The 25,866-nt window shown below is 43.6% G+C and overlaps 1 protein-coding gene across 2 annotated transcripts in view; it reads right to left on the bottom strand.

The window, feature by feature from the left end:
• rsph4a (radial spoke head component 4A) overlaps positions 1-25,581 on the bottom strand; it is a 61,747-nt gene extending 36,166 nt beyond the window's left edge. The window contains exon 1 of one of the 2 annotated variants that reach the window (XM_059951384.1): positions 25,074-25,581. In XM_059951384.1, the coding sequence (XP_059807367.1) occupies positions 25,074-25,273 (200 nt within the window). In that variant the 5' untranslated portion in view covers positions 25,274-25,581. The remainder of the gene's footprint in view (positions 1-25,073) is intronic. The other variant, XM_059951383.1, reaches the window with a different exon arrangement.
• Between the last annotated feature and the right edge of the window lie 285 nt (positions 25,582-25,866).

Raw genomic sequence — 25,866 nt, 5'->3', positions numbered from 1 at the left:
ATACCTTGGTTTACATATGGATAAGGGGACAGAATGATGGAAAGCATCATTCCTTGGTTTACATATGGATAAGGGGACAGAAGGATGGAAAGCACCATACCTTGGTTTACATATGGATAAGGGGACAGAAGGATGGAAAGCACCATACCTTGGTTGACATATGGATAAGGGGACAGAAGGAAGGAAACCACCATACCTTGGTTTACATGTGGAGACGAGGACAGAAGGAAGGAAACCACCATACCTTGGTTTACATGTGGATAAGGGGACAGAAGGATGGAAACCACCATACCTTGGTTCACATATGGATAAGGGGACAGAAGGATGGAAAGCACCATACCTTGGTTTACATTTGGATAAGGGGACAGAAGGAAGGAAACCACCATACCTTGGTTTACATATGGATAAGGGGACAGAAGGATGGAAAGCACCATACCTTGTTTTACATTTGGATAAGGGGACAGAAGGAAGGAAACCACCATACCTTGGTTTACACACTGACTTGGGGACAGAATGATGGAAAGCACCATTCCTTGGTTTACATGTGGATAAGGGGACAGAAGGAAGGAAACCACCATACCTTGGTTTACATGTGGATAAGGGGAGAGAATGATGGAAAGCACCATACCTTGGTTTACATATGGATAAGGGGACAGAAGGATGGAAAGCACCATACCTTGGTTTACATTTGGATAAGGGGACAGAAGGAAGGAAACCACCATACCTTGGTTTACATATGGATAAGGGGACAGAAGGAAGGAAACCACCATACCTTGGTTTACATTTGGATAAGGGGAAAGAAGGATGGAAAGCACCATACCTTGGTTTACATATGGATAAGGGGACAGAATGATGGAAAGCATCATTCCTTGGTTTACATATGGATAAGGGGACAGAAGGATGGAAAGCACCATACCTTGATTTACATATGGATAAGGGGACAGAAGGATGGAAAGCACCATACCTTGGTTTACATGTAGGTAAGGGGACAGAAGGATGGAAACCACCATACCTTGATTTACATGTGGAGATGAGGACAGAAGGAGGGAAACCACCATACCTTGGTTTACATGTGGATAAGGGGACAGAAGGATGGAAACCACCATACCTTGGTTTACATGTGGATAAGGGGACAGAAGGATGGAAACCACCATACCTTGGTTTACATGTGCATAAGGGGACAGAAGGAAGGAAACCACAATACCTTGGTTTACATGTGGATAAGGGGACAGAATGAAGGAAACCACCATACCTTGGTTTACATATGGATAAGGGAACAGAAGGAAGGAAACCACCATACCTTGGTTTACATGTGGAGATGAGGACAGAAGGATGGAAACCACCATACCTTGGTTTACATGTGGATAAGGGGATAGAAGGATGGAAAGCACCATACCTTGGTTTACATGTGGATAAGGGGACAGAAGGATGGAAACCACCATACCTTGGTTTACATATGGATAAGGGGACAGAAGGATGGAAAGCACCATACCTTGGTTTACATATGGATAAGGGGACAGAAGGATGGAAAGCACCATACCTTGGTTGACATATGGATAAGGGGACAGAAGGAAGGAAACCACCATACCTTGGTTTACATGTGGAGACGAGGACAGAAGGAAGGAAACCACCATACCTTGGTTTACATGTGGATAAGGGGACAGAAGGATGGAAACCACCATACCTTGGTTCACATATGGATAAGGGGACAGAAGGATGGAAAGCACCATACCTTGGTTTACATTTGGATAAGGGGACAGAAGGAAGGAAACCACCATACCTTGGTTTACATATGGATAAGGGGACAGAAGGATGGAAAGCACCATACCTTGTTTTACATTTGGATAAGGGGACAGAAGGAAGGAAACCACCATACCTTGGTTTACACACTGACTTGGGGACAGAATGATGGAAAGCACCATTCCTTGGTTTACATGTGGATAAGGGGACAGAAGGAAGGAAACCACCATACCTTGGTTTACATGTGGATAAGGGGAGAGAATGATGGAAAGCACCATACCTTGGTTTACATATGGATAAGGGGACAGAAGGATGGAAAGCACCATACCTTGGTTTACATTTGGATAAGGGGACAGAAGGAAGGAAACCACCATACCTTGGTTTACATATGGATAAGGGGACAGAAGGAAGGAAACCACCATACCTTGGTTTACATTTGGATAAGGGGACAGAAGGATGGAAAGCACCATACCTTGGTTTACATATGGATAAGGGGACAGAATGATGGAAAGCATCATTCCTTGGTTTACATATGGATAAGGGGACAGAAGGATGGAAAGCACCATACCTTGGTTTACATATGGATAAGGGGACAGAAGGATGGAAAGCACCATACCTTGGTTTACATGTGGATAAGGGGACAGAAGGATGGAAAGCACCATACCTTGGTTTACATTTGGATAAGGGGACAGAAGGAAGGAAACCACCATACCTTGGTTTACATATGGATAAGGGGACAGAAGGATGGAAAGCACCATACCTTGTTTTACATTTGGATAAGGGGACAGAAGGAAGGAAACCACCATACCTTGGTTTACACACTGACTTGGGGACAGAATGATGGAAAGCACCATTCCTTGGTTTACATGTGGATAAGGGGACAGAAGGAAGGAAACCACCATACCTTGGTTTACATGTGGATAAGGGGAGAGAATGATGGAAAGCACCATACCTTGGTTTACATATGGATAAGGGGACAGAAGGATGGAAAGCACCATACCTTGGTTTACATTTGGATAAGGGGACAGAAGGAAGGAAACCACCATACCTTGGTTTACATATGGATAAGGGGACAGAAGGAAGGAAACCACCATACCTTGGTTTACATTTGGATAAGGGGAAAGAAGGATGGAAAGCACCATACCTTGGTTTACATATGGATAAGGGGACAGAATGATGGAAAGCATCATTCCTTGGTTTACATATGGATAAGGGGACAGAAGGATGGAAAGCACCATACCTTGATTTACATATGGATAAGGGGACAGAAGGATGGAAAGCACCATACCTTGGTTTACATGTAGGTAAGGGGACAGAAGGATGGAAACCACCATACCTTGATTTACATGTGGAGATGAGGACAGAAGGAGGGAAACCACCATACCTTGGTTTACATGTGGATAAGGGGACAGAAGGATGGAAACCACCATACCTTGGTTTACATGTGGATAAGGGGACAGAAGGATGGAAACCACCATACCTTGGTTTACATGTGCATAAGGGGACAGAAGGAAGGAAACCACAATACCTTGGTTTACATGTGGATAAGGGGACAGAATGAAGGAAACCACCATACCTTGGTTTACATATGGATAAGGGAACAGAAGGAAGGAAACCACCATACCTTGGTTTACATGTGGAGATGAGGACAGAAGGATGGAAACCACCATACCTTGGTTTACATGTGGATAAGGGGATAGAAGGATGGAAAGCACCATACCTTGGTTTACATGTGGATAAGGGGACAGAAGGATGGAAACCACCATACCTTGGTTTACATATGGATAAGGGGACAGAAGGATGGAAAGCACCATACCTTGGTTTACATATGGATAAGGGGACAGAAGGATGGAAAGCACCATACCTTGGTTGACATATGGATAAGGGGACAGAAGGAAGGAAACCACCATACCTTGGTTTACATGTGGAGACGAGGACAGAAGGAAGGAAACCACCATACCTTGGTTTACATGTGGATAAGGGGACAGAAGGATGGAAACCACCATACCTTGGTTCACATATGGATAAGGGGACAGAAGGATGGAAAGCACCATACCTTGGTTTACATTTGGATAAGGGGACAGAAGGAAGGAAACCACCATACCTTGGTTTACATATGGATAAGGGGACAGAAGGATGGAAAGCACCATACCTTGTTTTACATTTGGATAAGGGGACAGAAGGAAGGAAACCACCATACCTTGGTTTACACACTGACTTGGGGACAGAATGATGGAAAGCACCATTCCTTGGTTTACATGTGGATAAGGGGACAGAAGGAAGGAAACCACCATACCTTGGTTTACATGTGGATAAGGGGAGAGAATGATGGAAAGCACCATACCTTGGTTTACATATGGATAAGGGGACAGAAGGATGGAAAGCACCATACCTTGGTTTACATTTGGATAAGGGGACAGAAGGAAGGAAACCACCATACCTTGGTTTACATATGGATAAGGGGACAGAAGGAAGGAAACCACCATACCTTGGTTTACATTTGGATAAGGGGACAGAAGGATGGAAAGCACCATACCTTGGTTTACATATGGATAAGGGGACAGAATGATGGAAAGCATCATTCCTTGGTTTACATATGGATAAGGGGACAGAAGGATGGAAAGCACCATACCTTGGTTTACATATGGATAAGGGGACAGAAGGATGGAAAGCACCATACCTTGGTTTACATGTGGATAAGGGGACAGAAGGATGGAAACCACCATACCTTGATTTACATGTGGAGATGAGGACAGAAGGAGGGAAACCACCATACCTTGGTTTACATGTGGATAAGGGGACAGAAGGATGGAAACCACCATACCTTGGTTTACATGTGGATAAGGGGACAGAAGGATGGAAACCACCATACCTTGATTTACATGTGGAGATGAGGACAGAAGGAGGGAAACCACCATACCTTGGTTTACATGTGGATAAGGGGACAGAATGAAGGAAACCACCATACCTTGGTTTACATGTGGATAAGGGGACAGAATGAACGAAACCAGCATACCTTGGTTTACAGGTGGATAAGGGGACAGAATGATGGAAAGCACCATACCTTGGTTTACATGTGGAGATGAGGACAGAAGGATGGAAACCACCATACCTTGGTTTACATGTGGATAAGGGGACAGAAGGATGGAAACCACCATACCTTGGTTTACATGTGGATAAGGGGACAGAAGGATGGAAACCACCATACCTTGATTTATATGTGGAGATGAGGACAGAAGGAGGGAAACCACCATACCTTGGTTTACATGTGGATAAGGGGACAGAATGAAGGAAACCACCATACCTTGGTTTACATGTGGATAAGGGGACAGAATGAAGGAAACCACCATACCTTGGTCTACAGGTGGAGATGAGGACAGAAGGATGGAAACCACCATACCTTGGTTTACATGTGGATAACGGAACAGAAGGATGGAAACCACCATACCTTGGTTTACATGTGGATAAGGGGACAGAAGGATGGAAACCACCATACCTTGATTTACATGTGGAGATGAGGACAGAAGGAGGGAAACCACCATACCTTGGTTTACATGTAGATAAGGGGACAGAATGAAGGAAACCACCATACCTTGGTTTACATGTGGATAAGGGGACAGAATGAAGGAAACCACCATACCTTGGTTTACATGTGGATAAGGGGACAGAATGATGGAAACCACCATACCTTGGTTTACATATGGATAAGGGGACAGAAGGAAGGAAACCACCATACCTTGGTTTACATATGGATAAGGGGACAGAAGGAAGGAAACCACCATACCTTGGTTTACATATGGATAAGGGGACAGAAGGATGGAAAGCACCATACCTTGGTTTACATTTGGATAAGGGGACAGAAGGAAGGAAACCACCATACCTTGGTTTACATATGGATAAGGGGACAGAAGGATGGAAAGCACCATACCTTGGTTTACATATGGATAAGGGGACAGAAGGATGGAAAGCACCATACCTTGGTTTACATTTGGATAAGGGGACAGAAGGAAGGAAACCACCATACCTTGGTTTACATATGGATAAGGGGACAGAAGGAAGGAAACCACCATACCTTGGTTTACATATGGATAAGGGGACAGAAGGATGGAAACCACCATACCTTGATTTACATGTGGAGATGAGGACAGAAGGAGGGAAACCACCATACCTTGGTTTACTTATGGAAAAGGGGACAGAAGGATGGAAACCACCATACCTTGGTTTACATGTGGATAAGGGGACAGAAGGATGGAAACCACCATACCTTGATTTACATGTGGATAAGGGGACAGAAGGATGGAAAGCACCATACCTTGGTTTACATTTGGATAAGGGGACAGAAGGAAGGAAACCACCATACCTTGGTTTACATATGGATAAGGGGACAGAAGGAAGGAAACCACCATACCTTGGTTTACATTTGGATAAGGGGACAGAAGGATGGAAAGCACCATACCTTGGTTTACATATGGATAAGGGGACAGAATGATGGAAAGCATCATTCCTTGGTTTACATATGGATAAGGGGACAGAAGGATGGAAAGCACCATACCTTGGTTTACATATGGATAAGGGGACAGAAGGATGGAAAGCACCATACCTTGGTTTACATGTGGATAAGGGGACAGAAGGATGGAAACCAACATACCTTGATTTACATGTGGAGATGAGGACAGAAGGAGGGAAACCACCATACCTTGGTTTACATGTGGATAAGGGGACAGAAGGATGGAAACCACCATACCTTGGTTTACATGTGGATAAGGGGACAGAAGGATGGAAACCACCATACCTTGATTTACATGTGGAGATGAGGACAGAAGGAGGGAAACCACCATACCTTGGTTTACATGTGGATAAGGGGACAGAATGAAGGAAACCACCATACCTTGGTTTACATGTGGATAAGGGGACAGAATGAAGGAAACCAGCATACCTTGGTTTACAGGTGGATAAGGGGACAGAATGATGGAAAGCACCATACCTTGGTTTACATGTGGAGATGAGGACAGAAGGATGGAAACCACCATACCTTGGTTTACATGTGGATAAGGGGACAGAAGGATGGAAACCACCATACCTTGGTTTACATGTGGATAAGGGGACAGAAGGATGGAAACCACCATACCTTGATTTATATGTGGAGATGAGGACAGAAGGAGGGAAACCACCATACCTTGGTTTACATGTAGATAAGGGGACAGAATGAAGGAAACCACCATACCTTGGTTTACATGTGGATAAGGGGACAGAATGAAGGAAACCACCATACCTTGGTTTACATGTGGATAAGGGGACAGAATGATGGAAACCACCATACCTTGGTTTACATATGGATAAGGGGACAGAAGGAAGGAAACCACCATACCTTGGTTTACATATGGATAAGGGGACAGAAGGAAGGAAACCACCATACCTTGGTTTACATATGGATAAGGGGACAGAAGGATGGAAAGCACCATACCTTGGTTTACATTTGGATAAGGGGACAGAAGGAAGGAAACCACCATACCTTGGTTTACATATGGATAAGGGGACAGAAGGATGGAAAGCACCATACCTTGGTTTACATATGGATAAGGGGACAGAAGGATGGAAAGCACCATACCTTGGTTTACATTTGGATAAGGGGACAGAAGGAAGGAAACCACCATACCTTGGTTTACATATGGATAAGGGGACAGAAGGAAGGAAACCACCATACCTTGGTTTACATATGGATAAGGGGACAGAAGGATGGAAACCACCATACCTTGATTTACATGTGGAGATGAGGACAGAAGGAGGGAAACCACCATACCTTGGTTTACTTATGGAAAAGGGGACAGAAGGATGGAAACCACCATACCTTGGTTTACATGTGGATAAGGGGACAGAAGGATGGAAACCTCCATACCTTGATTTACATGTGGATAAGGGGACAGAAGGATGGAAAGCACCATACCTTGGTTTACATTTGGATAAGGGGACAGAAGGAAGGAAACCACCATACCTTGGTTTACATATGGATAAGGGGACAGAAGGAAGGAAACCACCATACCTTGGTTTACATTTGGATAAGGGGACAGAAGGATGGAAAGCACCATACCTTGGTTTACATATGGATAAGGGGACAGAATGATGGAAAGCATCATTCCTTGGTTTACATATGGATAAGGGGACAGAAGGATGGAAAGCACCATACCTTGGTTTACATATGGATAAGGGGACAGAAGGATGGAAAGCACCATACCTTAGTTTACATGTGGATAAGGGGACAGAAGGATGGAAACCACCATACCTTGATTTACATGTGGAGATGAGGACAGAAGGAGGGAAACCACCATACCTTGGTTTACATGTGGATAAGGGGACAGAAGGATGGAAACCACCATACCTTGGTTTACATGTGGATAAGGGGACAGAAGGATGGAAACCACCATACCTTGATTTACATGTGGAGATGAGGACAGAAGGAGGGAAACCACCATACCTTGGTTTACATGTGGATAAGGGGACAGAATGAAGGAAACCACCATACCTTGGTTTACATGTGGATAAGGGGACAGAATGAAGGAAACCAGCATACCTTGGTTTACAGGTGGATAAGGGGACAGAATGATGGAAAGCACCATACCTTGGTTTACATGTGGAGATGAGGACAGAAGGATGGAAACCACCATACCTTGGTTTACATGTGGATAAGGGGACAGAAGGATGGAAACCACCATACCTTGGTTTACATGTGGATAAGGGGACAGAAGGATGGAAACCACCATACCTTGATTTATATGTGGAGATGAGGACAGAAGGAGGGAAACCACCATACCTTGGTTTACATGTGGATAAGGGGACAGAATGAAGGAAACCACCATACCTTGGTTTACATGTGGATAAGGGGACAGAATGAAGGAAACCACCATACCTTGGTCTACAGGTGGAGATGAGGACAGAAGGATGGAAACCACCATACCTTGGTTTACATGTGGATAACGGAACAGAAGGATGGAAACCACCATACCTTGGTTTACATGTGGATAAGGGGACAGAAGGATGGAAACCACCATACCTTGATTTACATGTGGAGATGAGGACAGAAGGAGGGAAACCACCATACCTTGGTTTACATGTAGATAAGGGGACAGAATGAAGGAAACCACCATACCTTGGTTTACATGTGGATAAGGGGACAGAATGAAGGAAACCACCATACCTTGGTTTACATGTGGATAAGGGGACAGAATGATGGAAACCACCATACCTTGGTTTACATATGGATAAGGGGACAGAAGGAAGGAAACCACCATACCTTGGTTTACATATGGATAAGGGGACAGAAGGAAGGAAACCACCATACCTTGGTTTACATATGGATAAGGGGACAGAAGGATGGAAAGCACCATACCTTGGTTTACATTTGGATAAGGGGACAGAAGGAAGGAAACCACCATACCTTGGTTTACATATGGATAAGGGGACAGAAGGATGGAAAGCACCATACCTTGGTTTACATATGGATAAGGGGACAGAAGGATGGAAAGCACCATACCTTGGTTTACATTTGGATAAGGGGACAGAAGGAAGGAAACCACCATACCTTGGTTTACATATGGATAAGGGGACAGAAGGAAGGAAACCACCATACCTTGGTTTACATATGGATAAGGGGACAGAAGGATGGAAACCACCATACCTTGATTTACATGTGGAGATGAGGACAGAAGGAGGGAAACCACCATACCTTGGTTTACTTATGGAAAAGGGGACAGAAGGATGGAAACCACCATACCTTGGTTTACATGTGGATAAGGGGACAGAAGGATGGAAACCACCATACCTTGATTTACATGTGGATAAGGGGACAGAAGGATGGAAAGCACCATACCTTGGTTTACATTTGGATAAGGGGACAGAAGGAAGGAAACCACCATACCTTGGTTTACATATGGATAAGGGGACAGAAGGAAGGAAACCACCATACCTTGGTTTACATGTGGAGATGAGGACAGAAGGAAGGAAACCACCATACCTTGGTTTACATGTGGATAAGGGGACAGAAGGATGGAAACCACCATACCTTGGTTTACATGTGGATAAGGGGACAGAATGAAGGAAACCACCATACCTTGGTTTACATGTGGATAAGGGGACAGAATGAAGGAAACCACCATACCTTGGTTTCCAGGTGGAGATGAGGACAGAAGGATGGAAACCACCATACCTTGGTTTACATGTGGATAACGGAACAGAAGGATGGAAACCACCATACCTTGGTTTACATGTGGATAAGGGGACAGAAGGATGGAAATCACCATACCTTGATTTACATGTGGAGATGAGGACAGAAGGAGGGAAACCACCATACCTTGGTTTACATGTAGATAAGGGGACAGAATGAAGGAAACCACCATACCTTGGTTTACATATGGATAAGGGGACAGAAGGAAGGAATCCACCATACCTTGGTTTACATATGGATAAGGGGACAGAAGGAAGGAAACCACCATACCTTGGTTTACATATGGATAAGGGGACAGAAGGATGGAAAGCACCATACCTTGGTTTACATTTGGATAAGAGGACAGAAGGAAGTAAACCACCATACCTTGGTTTACATATGGATAAGGGGACAGAAGGATGGAAAGCACCATACCTTGGTTTACATATGGATAAGGGGACAGAAGGATGGAAAGCACCATACCTTGGTTTACATTTGGATAAGGGGACAGAAGGAAGGAAACCACCATACCTTGGTTTACATATGGATAAGGGGACAGAAGGAAGGAAACCACCATACCTTGGTTTACATGTGGAGATGAGGACAGAAGGAAGGAAACCACCATACCTTGGTTTACATGTGGATAAGGGGACAGAAGGATGGAAACCACCATACCTTGGTTTACATGTGGATAAGGGGACAGAAGGAAGGAAACCACTATACCTTGGTTTACATATGGATAAGGGGACAGAAGGAAGGAAACCACCATACCTTGGTTTACATATGGATAAGGGGACAGAAGGAAGGAAACCACCATACCTTGGTTTACATATGGATAAGGGGACAGAAGGAAGGAAACCACCATACCTTGGTTTACATATGGATAAGGGGACAGAAGGAAGGAAACCACCATACATTGGTTTACATATGGATAAGGGGACAGAAGGAAGGAAACCACCATACCTTGGTTTACATATGGATAAGGGGACAGAAGGAAGGAAACCACCATACCTTGGTTTACATATGGATAAGGGGACAGAAGGAAGGAAACCACCATACCTTGGTTTACATATGGATAAGGGGACAGAAGGAAGGAAACCACCATACCTTGGTTTACATTTGGATAAGGGGACAGAAGGAAGGAAACCACAATACCTTGGTTTACATGTGGATAAGGGGACAGAATGAAGGAAACCACCATACCTTGGTTTACATATGGATAAGGGGACAGAAGGATGGAAAGCACCATACCTTGGTTTACATGTGGATAAGGGGACAGAAGGATGGAAACCACCATACCTTGGTTTACATGTGGAGATGAGGACAGAAGGATGGAAACCACCATACCTTGGTTTACATGTGGATAAGGGGACAGAAGGATGGAAACCACCATACCTTGGTTTACATGTGGATAAGGGGACAGAAGGATGGAAACCACCATACCTTGATTTATATGTGGAGATGAGGACAGAAGGAGGGAAACCACCATACCTTGGTTTACATGTGGATAAGGGGACAGAATGAAGGAAACCACCATACCTTGGTTTACATGTGGATAAGGGGACAGAATGAAGGAAACCACCATACCTTGGTCTACAGGTGGAGATGAGGACAGAAGGATGGAAACCACCATACCTTGGTTTACATGTGGATAACGGAACAGAAGGATGGAAACCACCATACCTTGGTTTACATGTGGATAAGGGGACAGAAGGATGGAAACCACCATACCTTGATTTACATGTGGAGAAGAGGACAGAAGGAGGGAAACCACCATACCTTGGTTTACATGTAGATAAGGGGACAGAATGAAGGAAACCACCATACCTTGGTTTACATGTGGATAAGGGGACAGAATGAAGGAAACCACCATACCTTGGTTTACATGTGGATAAGGGGACAGAATGATGGAAACCACCATACCTTGGTTTACATATGGATAAGGGGACAGAAGGAAGGAAACCACCATACCTTGGTTTACATATGGATAAGGGGACAGAAGGAAGGAAACCACCATACCTTGGTTTACATATGGATAAGGGGACAGAAGGATGGAAAGCACCATACCTTGGTTTACATTTGGATAAGGGGACAGAAGGAAGGAAACCACCATACCTTGGTTTACATATGGATAAGGGGACAGAAGGATGGAAAGCACCATACCTTGGTTTACATATGGATAAGGGGACAGAAGGATGGAAAGCACCATACCTTGGTTTACATTTGGATAAGGGGACAGAAGGAAGGAAACCACCATACCTTGGTTTACATATGGATAAGGGGACAGAAGGAAGGAAACCACCATACCTTGGTTTACATATGGATAAGGGGACAGAAGGATGGAAACCACCATACCTTGATTTACATGTGGAGATGAGGACAGAAGGAGGGAAACCACCATACCTTGGTTTACTTATGGAAAAGGGGACAGAAGGATGGAAACCACCATACCTTGGTTTACATGTGGATAAGGGGACAGAAGGATGGAAACCACCATACCTTGATTTACATGTGGATAAGGGGACAGAAGGATGGAAAGCACCATACCTTGGTTTACATTTGGATAAGGGGACAGAAGGAAGGAAACCACCATACCTTGGTTTACATATGGATAAGGGGACAGAAGGAAGGAAACCACCATACCTTGGTTTACATGTGGAGATGAGGACAGAAGGAAGGAAACCACCATACCTTGGTTTACATGTGGATAAGGGGACAGAAGGATGGAAACCACCATACCTTGGTTTACATGTGGATAAGGGGACAGAATGAAGGAAACCACCATACCTTGGTTTACATGTGGATAAGGGGACAGAATGAAGGAAACCACCATACCTTGGTTTCCAGGTGGAGATGAGGACAGAAGGATGGAAACCACCATACCTTGGTTTACATGTGGATAACGGAACAGAAGGATGGAAACCACCATACCTTGGTTTACATGTGGATAAGGGGACAGAAGGATGGAAATCACCATACCTTGATTTACATGTGGAGATGAGGACAGAAGGAGGGAAACCACCATACCTTGGTTTACATGTAGATAAGGGGACAGAATGAAGGAAACCACCATACCTTGGTTTACATATGGATAAGGGGACAGAAGGAAGGAAACCACCATACCTTGGTTTACATATGGATAAGGGGACAGAAGGAAGGAAACCACCATACCTTGGTTTACATATGGATAAGGGGACAGAAGGATGGAAAGCACCATACCTTGGTTTACATTTGGATAAGAGGACAGAAGGAAGTAAACCACCATACCTTGGTTTACATATGGATAAGGGGACAGAAGGATGGAAAGCACCATACCTTGGTTTACATATGGATAAGGGGACAGAAGGATGGAAAGCACCATACCTTGGTTTACATTTGGATAAGGGGACAGAAGGAAGGAAACCACCATACCTGGGTTTACATATGGATAAGGGGACAGAAGGAAGGAAACCACCATACCTTGGTTTACATGTGGAGATGAGGACAGAAGGAAGGAAACCACCATACCTTGGTTTACATGTGGATAAGGGGACAGAAGGATGGAAACCACCATACCTTGGTTTACATGTGGATAAGGGGACAGAAGGAAGGAAACCACTATACCTTGGTTTACATATGGATAAGGGGACAGAAGGAAGGAAACCACCATACCTTGGTTTACATATGGATAAGGGGACAGAAGGAAGGAAACCACCATACCTTGGTTTACATATGGATAAGGGGACAGAAGGAAGGAAACCACCATACCTTGGTTTACATATGGATAAGGGGACAGAAGGAAGGAAACCACCATACATTGGTTTACATATGGATAAGGGGACAGAAGGAAGGAAACCACCATACCTTGGTTTACATATGGATAAGGGGACAGAAGGAAGGAAACCACCATACCTTGGTTTACATATGGATAAGGGGACAGAAGGAAGGAAACCACCATACCTTGGTTTACATATGGATAAGGGGACAGAAGGAAGGAAACCACCATACCTTGGTTTACATTTGGATAAGGGGACAGAAGGAAGGAAACCACAATACCTTGGTTTACATGTGGATAAGGGGACAGAATGAAGGAAACCACCATACCTTGGTTTACATATGGATAAGGGGACAGAAGGAAGGAAACCACCATACCTTGGTTTACATGTCGAGATGAGGACAGAAGGAAGGAAACCACCATACCTTGGTTTACATGTGGATAAGGGGACAGAAGGATGGAAACCTCCATACCTTGGTTTACATATGGATAAGGGGACAGAAGGATGGAAAGCACCATACCTTGGTTTACAATTGGATAAGGGTACAGAAGGATGAAAAGCACCATACCTTGGTTTACATATGGATAAGGGGACAGAATGATGGAAACCACCATACCTTGCTTTACACACTGACTTGGGGACAGAATGATGGAAAGCACCATTCCTTGGTTTACATGTGGATAAGGGGACAGAAGGAAGGAAACCACCATACCTTGGTTTACATGTGGATAAGGGGAGAGCATGATGGAAAGCACCATACCTTGGTTTACATATGGATAAGGGGACAGAAGGATGGAAAGCACCATACCTTGGTTTACAATTGGATAAGGGGACAGAAGGATGAAAAGCACCATACCTTGGTTTACATATGGATAAGGGGACAGAAGGATGGAAAGCACCATACCTTGGTTTACATGTGGATAAGGGGACAGAAGGATGGAAACCACCATACCTTGATTTACATGTGGAGATGAGGACAGAAGGAGGGAAACCACCATACCTTGGTTTACATGTGGATAAGGGGACAGAATGAAGGAAACCACCATACCTTGGTTTACATGTGGATAAGGGGACAGAAGGAAGGAAACCACCATACCTTGGATTACACACTGACTTGGGGACAGAATGATGGAAAGCACCATTCCTTGGTTTACATGTGGATAAGGGGACAGAAGGAAGGAAACCACCATACCTTGGTTTACATATGGATAAGGGGACAGAAGGATGGAAAGCACCATACCTTGGTTTACATGTGGATAAGGGGACAGAAGGAAGGAAACCACAATACCTTGGTTTACATGTGGATAAGGGGACAGAATGAAGGAAACCACCATACCTTGGTTTACATATGGATAAGGGGACAGAAGGAAGGAAACCACCATACCTTGGTTTACATGTGGAGATGAGGACAGAAGGAAGGAAACCACCATACCTTGGTTTACATGTGGATAAGGGGACAGAAGGATGGAAACCACCATACCTTGGTTTACATATGGATAAGGGGACAGAAGGAAGGAAACCACCATACCTTGGTTTACATTTGGATAAGGGGACAGAAGGAAGGAAACCACAATACCTTGGTTTACATGTGGATAAGGGGACAGAATGAAGGAAACCACCATACCTTGGTTTACATATGGATAAGGGGACAGAAGGAAGGAAACCACCATACCTTGGTTTACATGTGGAGATGAGGACAGAAGGAAGGAAACCACCATACCTTGGTTTACATGTGGATAAGGGGACAGAAGGAAGGAAACCACTATACCTTGGTTTACATATGGATAAGGGGACAGAAGGAAGGAAACCACCATACCTTGGTTTACATATGGATAAGGGGACAGAAGGAAGGAAACCACCATACCTTGGTTTACATATGGATAAGGGGACAGAAGGAAGGAAACCACCATACCTTGGTTTACATATGGATAAGGGGACAGAAGGAAGGAAACCACCATACATTGGTTTACATATGGATAAGGGGACAGAAGGAAGGAAACCACCATACCTTGGTTTACATATGGATAAGGGGACAGAAGGAAGGAAACCACCATACCTTGGTTTACATATGGATAAGGGGACAGAAGGAAGGAAACCACCATACCTTGGTTTACATATGGATAAGGGGACAGAAGGAAGGAAACCACCATACCTTGGTTTACATTTGGATAAGGGGACAGAAGGAAGGAAACCACAATACCTTGGTTTACATGTGGATAAGGGGACAGAATGAAGGAAACCACCATACCTTGGTTTACATATGGATAAGGGGACAGAAGGAAGGAAACCACCATACCTTGGTTTACATGTCGAGATGAGGACAGAAGGAAGGAAACCACCATACCTTGGTTTACATGTGGATAAGGGGACAGAAGGATGGAAACCTCCATACCTTGGTTTACATATGGATAAGGGGACAGAAGGATGGAAAGCACCATACCTTGGTTTACAATTGGATAAGGGTACAGAAGGATGAAAAGCACCATACCTTGGTTTACATATGGATAAGGGGACAGAATGATGGAAACCACCATACCTTGCTTTACACACTGACTTGGGGACAGAATGATGGAAAGCACCATTCCTTGGTTTACATGTGGATAAGGGGACAGAAGGAAGGAAACCACCATACCTTGGTTTACATGTGGATAAGGGGAGAGCATGATGGAAAGCACCATACCTTGGTTTACATATGGATAAGGGGACAGAAGGATGGAAAGCACCATACCTTGGTTTACAATTGGATAAGGGGACAGAAGGATGAAAAGCACCATACCTTGGTTTACATATGGATAAGGGGACAGAAGGATGGAAAGCACCATACCTTGGTTTACATATGGATAAGGGGACAGAAGGAAGGAAACCACCATACCTTGGTTTACATGTGGAGATGAGGACAGAAGGAAGGAAACCACCATACCTTGGTTTACATGTGGATAAGGGGACAGAAGGATGGAAACCACCATACCTTGGTTTACATATGGATAAGGGGACAGAAGGAAGGAAACCACCATACCTTGGTTTACATTTGGATAAGGGGACAGAAGGAAGGAAACCACAATACCTTGGTTTACATGTGGATAAGGGGACAGAATGAAGGAAACCACCATACCTTGGTTTACATATGGATAAGGGGACAGAAGGAAGGAAACCACCATACCTTGGTTTACATGTGGAGATGAGGACAGAAGGAAGGAAACCACCATACCTTGGTTTACATGTGGATAAGGGGACAGAAGGATGGAAACCACCATACCTTGGTTTACATATGGATAAGGGGACAGAAGGATGGAAAGCACCATACCTTGGTTTACATTTGGATAAGGGGACAGAAGGAAGGAAACCACCATACCTTGGTTTACATATGGATAAGGGGACAGAAGGATGGAAAGCACCATACCTTGGTTTACATTTGGATAAGGGGACAGAAGGAAGGAAACCACCATACCTTGGTTTACACACTGACTTGGGGACAGAATGATGGAAAGCACCTTTCCTTGGTTTACATGTGGATAAGGGGACAGAAGGAAGGAAACCACCATACCTTGGTTTACATGTGGATAAGGGGAGAGAATGATGGAAAGCACCATACCTTGGTTTACATATGGATAAGGGGACAGAAGGATGGAAAGCACCATACCTTGGTTTACATTTGGATAAGGGGACAGAAGGATGGAAAGCACCATACCTTGGTTTACATATGGATAAGGGGACAGAATGATGGAAAGCATCATTCCTTGGTTTACATATGGATAAGGGGACAGAAGGATGGAAAGCACCATACCTTGGTTTACATATGGATAAGGGGACAGAAGGAAGGAAACCACCATACCTTGGTTTACATATGGATAAGGGGACAGAAGGAAGGAAACCACCATACCTTGGTTTACATGTGGAGATGAGGACAGAAGGAAGGAAACCACCATACCTTGGTTTACATGTGGATAAGGGGACAGAAGGATGGAAACCACCATACCTTGGTTTACATATGGATAAGGGGACAGAAGGATGGAAAGCACCATACCTTGGTTTACTTATGGAAAAGGGGACAGAAGGATGGAAAGCACCATACCTTGGTTTACTTATGGAAAAGGGGACAGAATGATGGAAAGCACCATACCTTGGTTTACTTATGGAAAAGGGGACAGAATGAAGGAAACCACCATGCCTTGGTTTACATATTGTTAAGGGGACAGAAGGAAGGAAACCACCATACCTTGGTTTACATGTGGAGATGAGGATAGAAGGAAGGAAACCACCATACCTTGGTTTACATGTGGATAAGGGGACAGAAGGATGGAAACCACCATACCTTGGTTTACATATGGATAAGGGGACAGAAGGATGGAAAGCACCATACCTTGGTTTACATTTGGATAAGGGGACAGAAGGAAGGAAACCACCATACCTTGGTTTACATATGGATAAGGGGACAGAAGGATGGAAAGCACCATACCTTGGTTTACATTTGGATAAGGGGACAGAAGGAAGGAAACCACCATACCTTGGTTTACATATGGATAAGGGGACAGAAGGATGGAAAGCACCATACCTTGGTTTACATGTGGATAAGGGGACAGAAGGAAGGAAACCACCATACCTTGGTTTACATATGGATAAGGGGACAGAATGATGGCAAGCACCATTCCTTGGTTTACATATGGATAAGGGGACAGAAGGATGGAAAGCAGCATACCTTGGTTTACATATGGATAAGGGGACAGAATGATGGAAAGCATCATTCCTTGGTTTACAAAAGGGATCATTTAAGCATTGTGTTAAGTGAGAATAAGTGAATCAAAATGGCAATGGGAAGTATTATGAAAACTTCAGTAAAACTCCGATTAACTGTAAATCAACAAATTTAACATCTTATAAGACAGTGATCTGATTCTAACCCAACCATTTAGTAATCCAAACGGGTCAGCATCTGAATAAATGCTGATTCCCACTGTTCCTTCTGATGACCAGTGCCTGGCTCCCTGTGCTTTCTTCCAGGGACTGTCCCAATTGCTGAGCTCCTTTCCACACACCAGGGCCCCAGTTCCCTCTCTCCATTTCAACTCTCCTGGTTCTGTTTTCACATTATAATTAAGAGTGAATTCACTGGAAAATCTATCGTTCTACTTCATTAAAAAGTGTATATTATTAGATAGTTCAGAAAATCTGCAGGTCTGTCACCATCATGTCAGATTAAAAGAGTTTGCTTCTACTTCTCTACAAAAAAGGGGCATGCTATTTGTTACAGTAACAATTAGCTTTGCAAATAAAATACATGTATCCCAAATAATCAATCTTTAAGTCAGACAGTTGAAAACTGAGGATTTACTATATGCAGATAGAGTTAGATAAAAGAAGCTCCTGAACCCTGGAGGGCCAGGTGGGCCCCTCTTTAATGAAGCCCTATTTTTAAACTCTACTGTACATAGCTACTGAGGAAAAGTAAGGTATCTACTCAAATTGTGCTGAGTTTCATAAAATTGAGACTAGGCTGCAGACAAGATGGAGAAAACTGTGGAAAACTAATATTGACTTTATTAATACTGGTAACGTTAATAAAATTCAATGGGTATATTCAGTTGCGGGGGAAAAGCACATAAATATTTTTGTTGTCTTGTGGCTGCATTGGGAACTAACTGTTCTCCTTCCTGAACTGTTATTCTGAATGCAGCAGTAAGCATTCAGCCAGTTAGCCCTGAATGCAAGTAGAATCGGCCATTCCACTCTCTCTCACAGGCCCCCAACATGACTCAGGAGCACTAAACCACTGGCCCACTTACTGCTCAAGTCACAGACAACTCTCCAAAACCTCTTCAAACGATCGATCACTCCTACAACTTCTCCCATTGACTGACAGTGGCTGCCCCTGACACAAGGTCCACAGGAGGTTCATGGGAATGAAAGGGTTAATGTATGAGGAATGTTTGATAGCTCTAGGCCTGTACTTGCTGGAATTTAGAAGAATTTGGTTTAAATTTCATTAAAATCCATCAAATATTGAAATGCCTAGAAAGACCATGAAAAGTTATGGGTAGAATGTGTTGAGAGGAATAATAATAATAATGGAATGGCAGAGCAGATAATGGAATGGAATGGAATGGCAGAGCAGATTCATTGGGTTGAGTGGCCTTTTCCTGCTTCTATGTCATAGACTTTAATATTGCTGCCACTATCTCAATGCAATTGCCCCCTCTCTCTGAAATCAACATGTTTCTGTGAGAAAACAGAAGAGGGAAAGAAACAACAGATTATTGTATGAGGATATGAATGGGGTGGCATCTGAGTCTATCAATGGAGAATCTGCGATTTCTACCAAAATACAAAGTTCTGACTATGAAGGAAACGGAGCCTCTCTGGAGCAACGAGACATATGGATAGAAGTTTCAGAAGGTCAATCAACAATGGACCAAAAATATACCACCTAAAGCATGAACTGGTTTATTATTGACACATGTATCAAAGTACAGTGAAAAGTTTTGCATACTGTTCAATCAGATTAATTCATTACACAGTGCATTGAGGTTGAATAAGGTAAAACAATAACAATGCAGAGTGAAGTGTAAAAGCTACAGAGAAATTGCAGTGCAGGTTAGCAGTAAAGTGCAAGATCATAACAAGGTAAATTGTGAGTCCATCCTATCATACCAGAAAACCATTTAATAGTCTTATAACAGTGGGTTAGAAACTGATCTTGAGCCTGGTGGTATGTGCTTTCAGGAACTGAAGTACTGTTTGTGAAAGAGTCTCTGAAACAGAAGACCAGGCCATCCTAGATCAATGCTCTATGGAAGGACTGAGTTTAGGCACATCCCTGGTGATCTGAAAACAACAGTTCAATAGACAGTGGAGGTTCAGCAAAAGGAGAAATGTAAGTCAAAGCTGAAAGTTCAAAGTAAATTAATTATCAAAGTGTCACCTTGAGATTCATTTACTTGTGGCATTCATGGGAGAACAAAGTTATAGAATTGAATCAATGAACAACTATGCACAAAGACTAACAAACAAGCAATGTGGAAAAGATAAACTGTGCATATACAAAGATAATAATAATAAATAATACTGAGAACATGAATTGTGGAGTCCTTGAAAGTGAGTCAGCTCAATGTTGAGGTGAGCAAAGTTATCCATGCTGGTCAGGCAACTGATGGGTGAATAATTGTTCCTGAACCTGGTGGTGTGGGTCCTGAGGTGCCCGTACTCCTGAAGAGAGCTTGACCTGGATGGAAGGGGACCTTGATGACGCAATCTAAGCCATAACTGTTGACTAAGTCCTTCGTATAATGAACGATTATACCATCAGGGCCAAACGGATAAAAAGGAAGAGTCAGAGAAATTATAAAAGGACTTTCATAGAATGATAATAGAACAGTAGGTGACCATTCAGCCCTATGACTGTACTTAACTGCTTTAAGAGCAATAGTTAATTGCCCATCCTCACCCATACCATGTTCTTTTTTTCCCCTTCAAAGTCACATTTGATTCTTTCACTACCGTCCTGCTAGGCAAAGCATGATGTCACCTTTGGTACTTCCTCTAATCAACTTAAACAACCATCCCCCCCACCCCAGTTCTCAATTCTCCCATGAATGGGAACAGTCTCCTTCTCACTGGTTGTATAACAAAGAACACTCCTTCTTGAGTAAAGGCCAGCAAAGCTGCTTTAAGTGTGGAGTAAAGGAAAATTACATTCTAGATGTTAATTGGAAAACTTATTACAGATCAAAAGATATAACCAAAAAAAAACTATCACGGAAACCTTTGCCCACAGCTCAAATGGGAAATAAAAGACATGGGATCTGATAGCAAGAGCACCAGTTAGCTGGGATAAATGTCAAAGGAGATTGTAAAGTCATAGCAGGTGGCTGAGTTATGAATCAAAATTCAGCATCTGGAAAGATTCACAATTCATCTGTGGATGATAAAGTTGAGCGGCACTCACCTTCTGGATACTAGAGCTACCCCAGTTTCCTTCCACACCTAGAAGACGTGCTGGTTGGTAGATTAATTGGAACGGGGGGAGTAAATGGGGATTGGAACAGAACAGGTTAAAGGGAAATAAATGGGAAAATAAGTTAAATGAGATGCTTTGAGAGCCAGGAAATAAGAATAACGTGAGCATACTTGGCTAGGTGGTCCAAAATGCAAAGAAGCAACAGCTCACAGCAGAAGACCAAATTAAGACTGTGGTGGGGAAGTGGTGCAATTGAGATTGAGTGCATGCTGGAGGTCCTACTAGTAGATCAGCTGACATTTGAATCACTCCTTTAACACGGTGAAACAGCCACAGTCGGGCTCAACACTGAGCCACAGAAGATATTTGCATAGGTAACGTATAGCCTGGTCAAAGAGCTTTGTGTTAAGGAGTGCTATTTTGGACTGAAGATATCAATGCCAACTGCAAAGAAGGAAAACTTTGAGTGGGTGATCACCCAACTCAACAGCTGCAGATGCCAATAAGAAAAGCATTTAGATGTTTTTTCAAATGTGTTTTAGAGGGCCAATTGCATTGGGACAAGAACTGTTAGGATGAGAAGCAGCTTATTCCCCTAAGCCATTGCCACCATGCAGGTCTCATCACGTAGGTCGCATTATACTGTTCACTTTTTAAACTTGCATATGCATCTTTTAATTTATTAATCTATTTGTGGTAATATTACTTTATATGTTACGTGTGAATTATATGCACTGTGTTGTGCCCATTGCTTCGAAGAAACATCGCCTCATTTACAGGTATATGTGTGTACAGTTTAATGACAATAAATTGGAACTTGAAGTAAACCACATAATGTACAAACACAATGGTGTGGGATTGTGCTGCTGACACACAGCTCCAGCAGACCCAAGCTCAATCCTGACCTTCAGTGTTGTCTGTGAATGGAGTCTTCATATTCTCACTCTGTTTCCACCCACTTCCAAAATACCTGCAGGAATGTAGATTATTTTGCCACTGACGATGCCATTACCACCACCCTCCACCTGGCCCTCACTCACCTGGACAAAAAAGACACGTACATTCATATGCTGTTCATAGACTTCAGTATTCAACACAATCATCCCTCTGCAACTGGATCCTAGACTTCCTGACCGGGAGACCTCAATCAGTCCAGATCAGGAGCAGCATCTCCAACACCATCACACTGAGCACGGGGGCTCCCCAGGGCTGTTCACTCTGCGAACCCATGACTGTGCTGCAACACACAGCTCGAACCACATCATCAAGTTCGCTGATGACACGACTGTGCTGGGTCTCATCAGCAAGAACAACGAGTCAGCTTACAGAAAGGAGGTGCAGCAGCTAACAGACTGGTGCAGAGCCAACAACCTGTCTCTGAATGTGAACAAAACAAAAGAGATGGTTGTTGACTTCAGTAGGGCATGGAGCGACCACTCCCTGCTGAACATCAACGGCTCCTTGGTAGAGGTCATAAAGAGCACCAAATTCCTTGGTGTTCACCTGGCGGAGAATCTCACCTCAACACCAGCTCCATAGCAATGAGAGCCCAGCAGTGTCTCTACTTTCTACAAAGGCTGAGGAAAGTCCATCTCCACCCCACCATCCTCATCACATTCTACAGGGGTTTATTGAGAGTATCCTGAGCAGCTGCATCACTGCCTGGTTTGGAAATTGCACTATCTCGGATTGCAAGACCCTGCAGCAGATAGTGAGGTCAGCTGAGAAGATTATCTTCTTCTCACCATTATGGATACTTACACTACATGCTGCATCCGCAAAGCAAACAGTGTTATGAAGGACCCAACGGACCCCTCATACATACTCTTCTCCCTCCTGCCATCTGGGAAAAGGCATTCGGGCTCTCACAACCAGACTATGTAACAGTTTCTTCCCCCAAGCTATCAGACTCCTCAATATCCAGAGCCTGGACTGACACCTTACTGCCCTATTGTCTTGTTTATTATTTAGTGTAATGCCGGCACTGTTTTGTGCACTTTATGCAGTCCTGGGTAGGTATTTAGTCTAGTGTAGTTTTTTTCTGTTTTGTATTTTACGTAGTTCAGTCTAGTTTTTGTACTGTGTCATGTAACACCATGGAAAAATATTATCTCATTTTTGCTATGTTCTGTACAACAGTTATGGTCGAAATGACAATAAAAGTGACTTGACATAAAGGGGTGGAATCAAGGGGGAGCTGGATGGGGAGAATAACATGGAACCAGTGTAAATAGGTGTTTGATGGTCAACACCAAGCCAGTGAACTGAAGAGACTGTTTCCATTGTATAGTATATGACATTGTGATTCTCTCACTGTACCTAAATTCCGTCATGGGGGTCAGAGCAAGGTGAAGACGTGGGAATTTATTAGAAGTGATATTGAGGAAAATGGCGGAGGAGAAATGTGTGATACAAGAGGGATAGGAGTTCTTGTGAGAGACTCCCAGCAGTTAACTTACAGGTTGAGTCTGTGGTAAGAAAGGCAATGCAATGGTGGCATTTATTTCAAGGGGATTAGAATATAGAAGCAAGGAGATAATGCTGAGGATTTTTAACACTAGTTAGACTGCACTTGGATTATTGTCAACAGTTTTGGGCATTATATCTCAGAAAGGATGTGTTGCCATTGGGGACAGTCCAGAGGAGGTTCATAAGGATGATTCTGGGAATGAAGGGTTAACATAAGAGTATTTGGCAGCTTTGGGCCTGTACTCACTGGGATTTAGAAGAATATGTGGGGATCTCACTGAAACCTATCAAATGTTGAAAGGACTAGATGGGGTGAAAGTATAATGTTTCCTATGGTGGGGGAGGTATACAGAATTAGAGGGCACAGCCTCAAAATTGAGGGGTGACCTTTTAGAACAGAGGTTTTAGCCAGAGGGTGGTGAATCTGTGGAATGCTCTGCCGCAGACTGCAGTGGAGGCCAAGTCCATGGGTATATTTAAGGTGGAAGTTGATCGTTTCCTGATCAGTCAGAGCATAAACGGATATGGCAATAAGGTAGGTGTATGGGAATGAGCCATGGATCAGCCATGGTGGAATGTTGGAGCAGACTCAAAGGGCTGAATGGCCTAATTCTGTTTCTATTTCATGGTCTAAGAAGTAATGAGGCTAAAGTACAGGTGACCCAGGTTCCATTCCCTCTGCTGCCTGTAAGGAGCTTGTACGTTCTCCCCATGACCCCATGGCTCCCTTCCAGTGCTCCGGTTTTCCCCCACATTCCAAAGTTGGTAGGTTAATTGGTCATTTTAAATTGTGACATGGCTAGAATAGGGGGGGGGAGTGAGGTTGCTGGGCGGGGTGGGGCCTAATTCACGCTGAATATCAATTATAAAATAATAATAAAGGAAGGAGAGATGGCAGGGTAGGTGAAGAAATGAATAAAAGTAACATTTGTTAATTCAAGCTTTACATTTAAGTACTCACAGGTTCAGATTAGATATAGTGCTTTTCTGTAACAAATAAGCCTTTGCATTTCGGATCATAGTTCCACTTGCAAAATCCAGGTTCAGCTCAGGCTCCATTTGCACCAGCTTCTCCTTGCTGTTTTCCGCGCTGGGCGCTTCGCTCTGTCGCGCTGACTCTCTCCGCTTTGGGCTAACCACTTTACCTGTAGTCTCCGTCATCTTTAGCTGCCTGGAATTTCCTTCCCCTCTTTTCCCTCTGACACGTTCTGCTTCTCTAATTTGTCTTTTCCTTCAGTTTATTTTCTCCATTGCCATTATTTCTATATAATTCTGCTTCTTTATTGTACTCTCCCGCTTTATTTTTCACCTATCTTTCTATTACAGTGTAATAGATTCTTTCTCCAATTGTTTCTATCACTAAAACCCCTACAACTCGATTACTCGATCACTGTTAGCCTCTCCTCTCAGTAACAAAATGCTCCCGCTTAATAACTTTCTTTTAATCTTCGACACTCCCTTCACCCTGTAATGAACTCCCTCCCTCCTTCCCTCACCCCTCTATTTTCCTTCTACTCCAAGGCCCAGGCAGGCCGGGCCTACCGATCTCCAGGGCGACGGTTGCTATCATTCGATGCGTTGCTAGGTAAAACCAAACAACGCTAGTGCGTCTCTTCGCTGCGAGGGAGAGCGTTCCAATACGAACGTCTTGCGTCATCACGACTCATTGAAGGACTGTGAGCGTGCAATTACCGACGTCTTACATCTTTGCAGTTTACCGCTGGGCGTCAAGGTGAGCTGTACGTCTTACGTCA

This window comes from Hypanus sabinus, chromosome 26 (genome assembly GCF_030144855.1).
Source record: "Hypanus sabinus isolate sHypSab1 chromosome 26, sHypSab1.hap1, whole genome shotgun sequence".
Lineage (NCBI taxonomy): Eukaryota > Metazoa > Chordata > Chondrichthyes > Myliobatiformes > Dasyatidae > Hypanus > Hypanus sabinus.
Note: the sequence above shows the minus strand (reverse complement) of the source record. Positions and strands in the feature narration are given on the sequence as shown.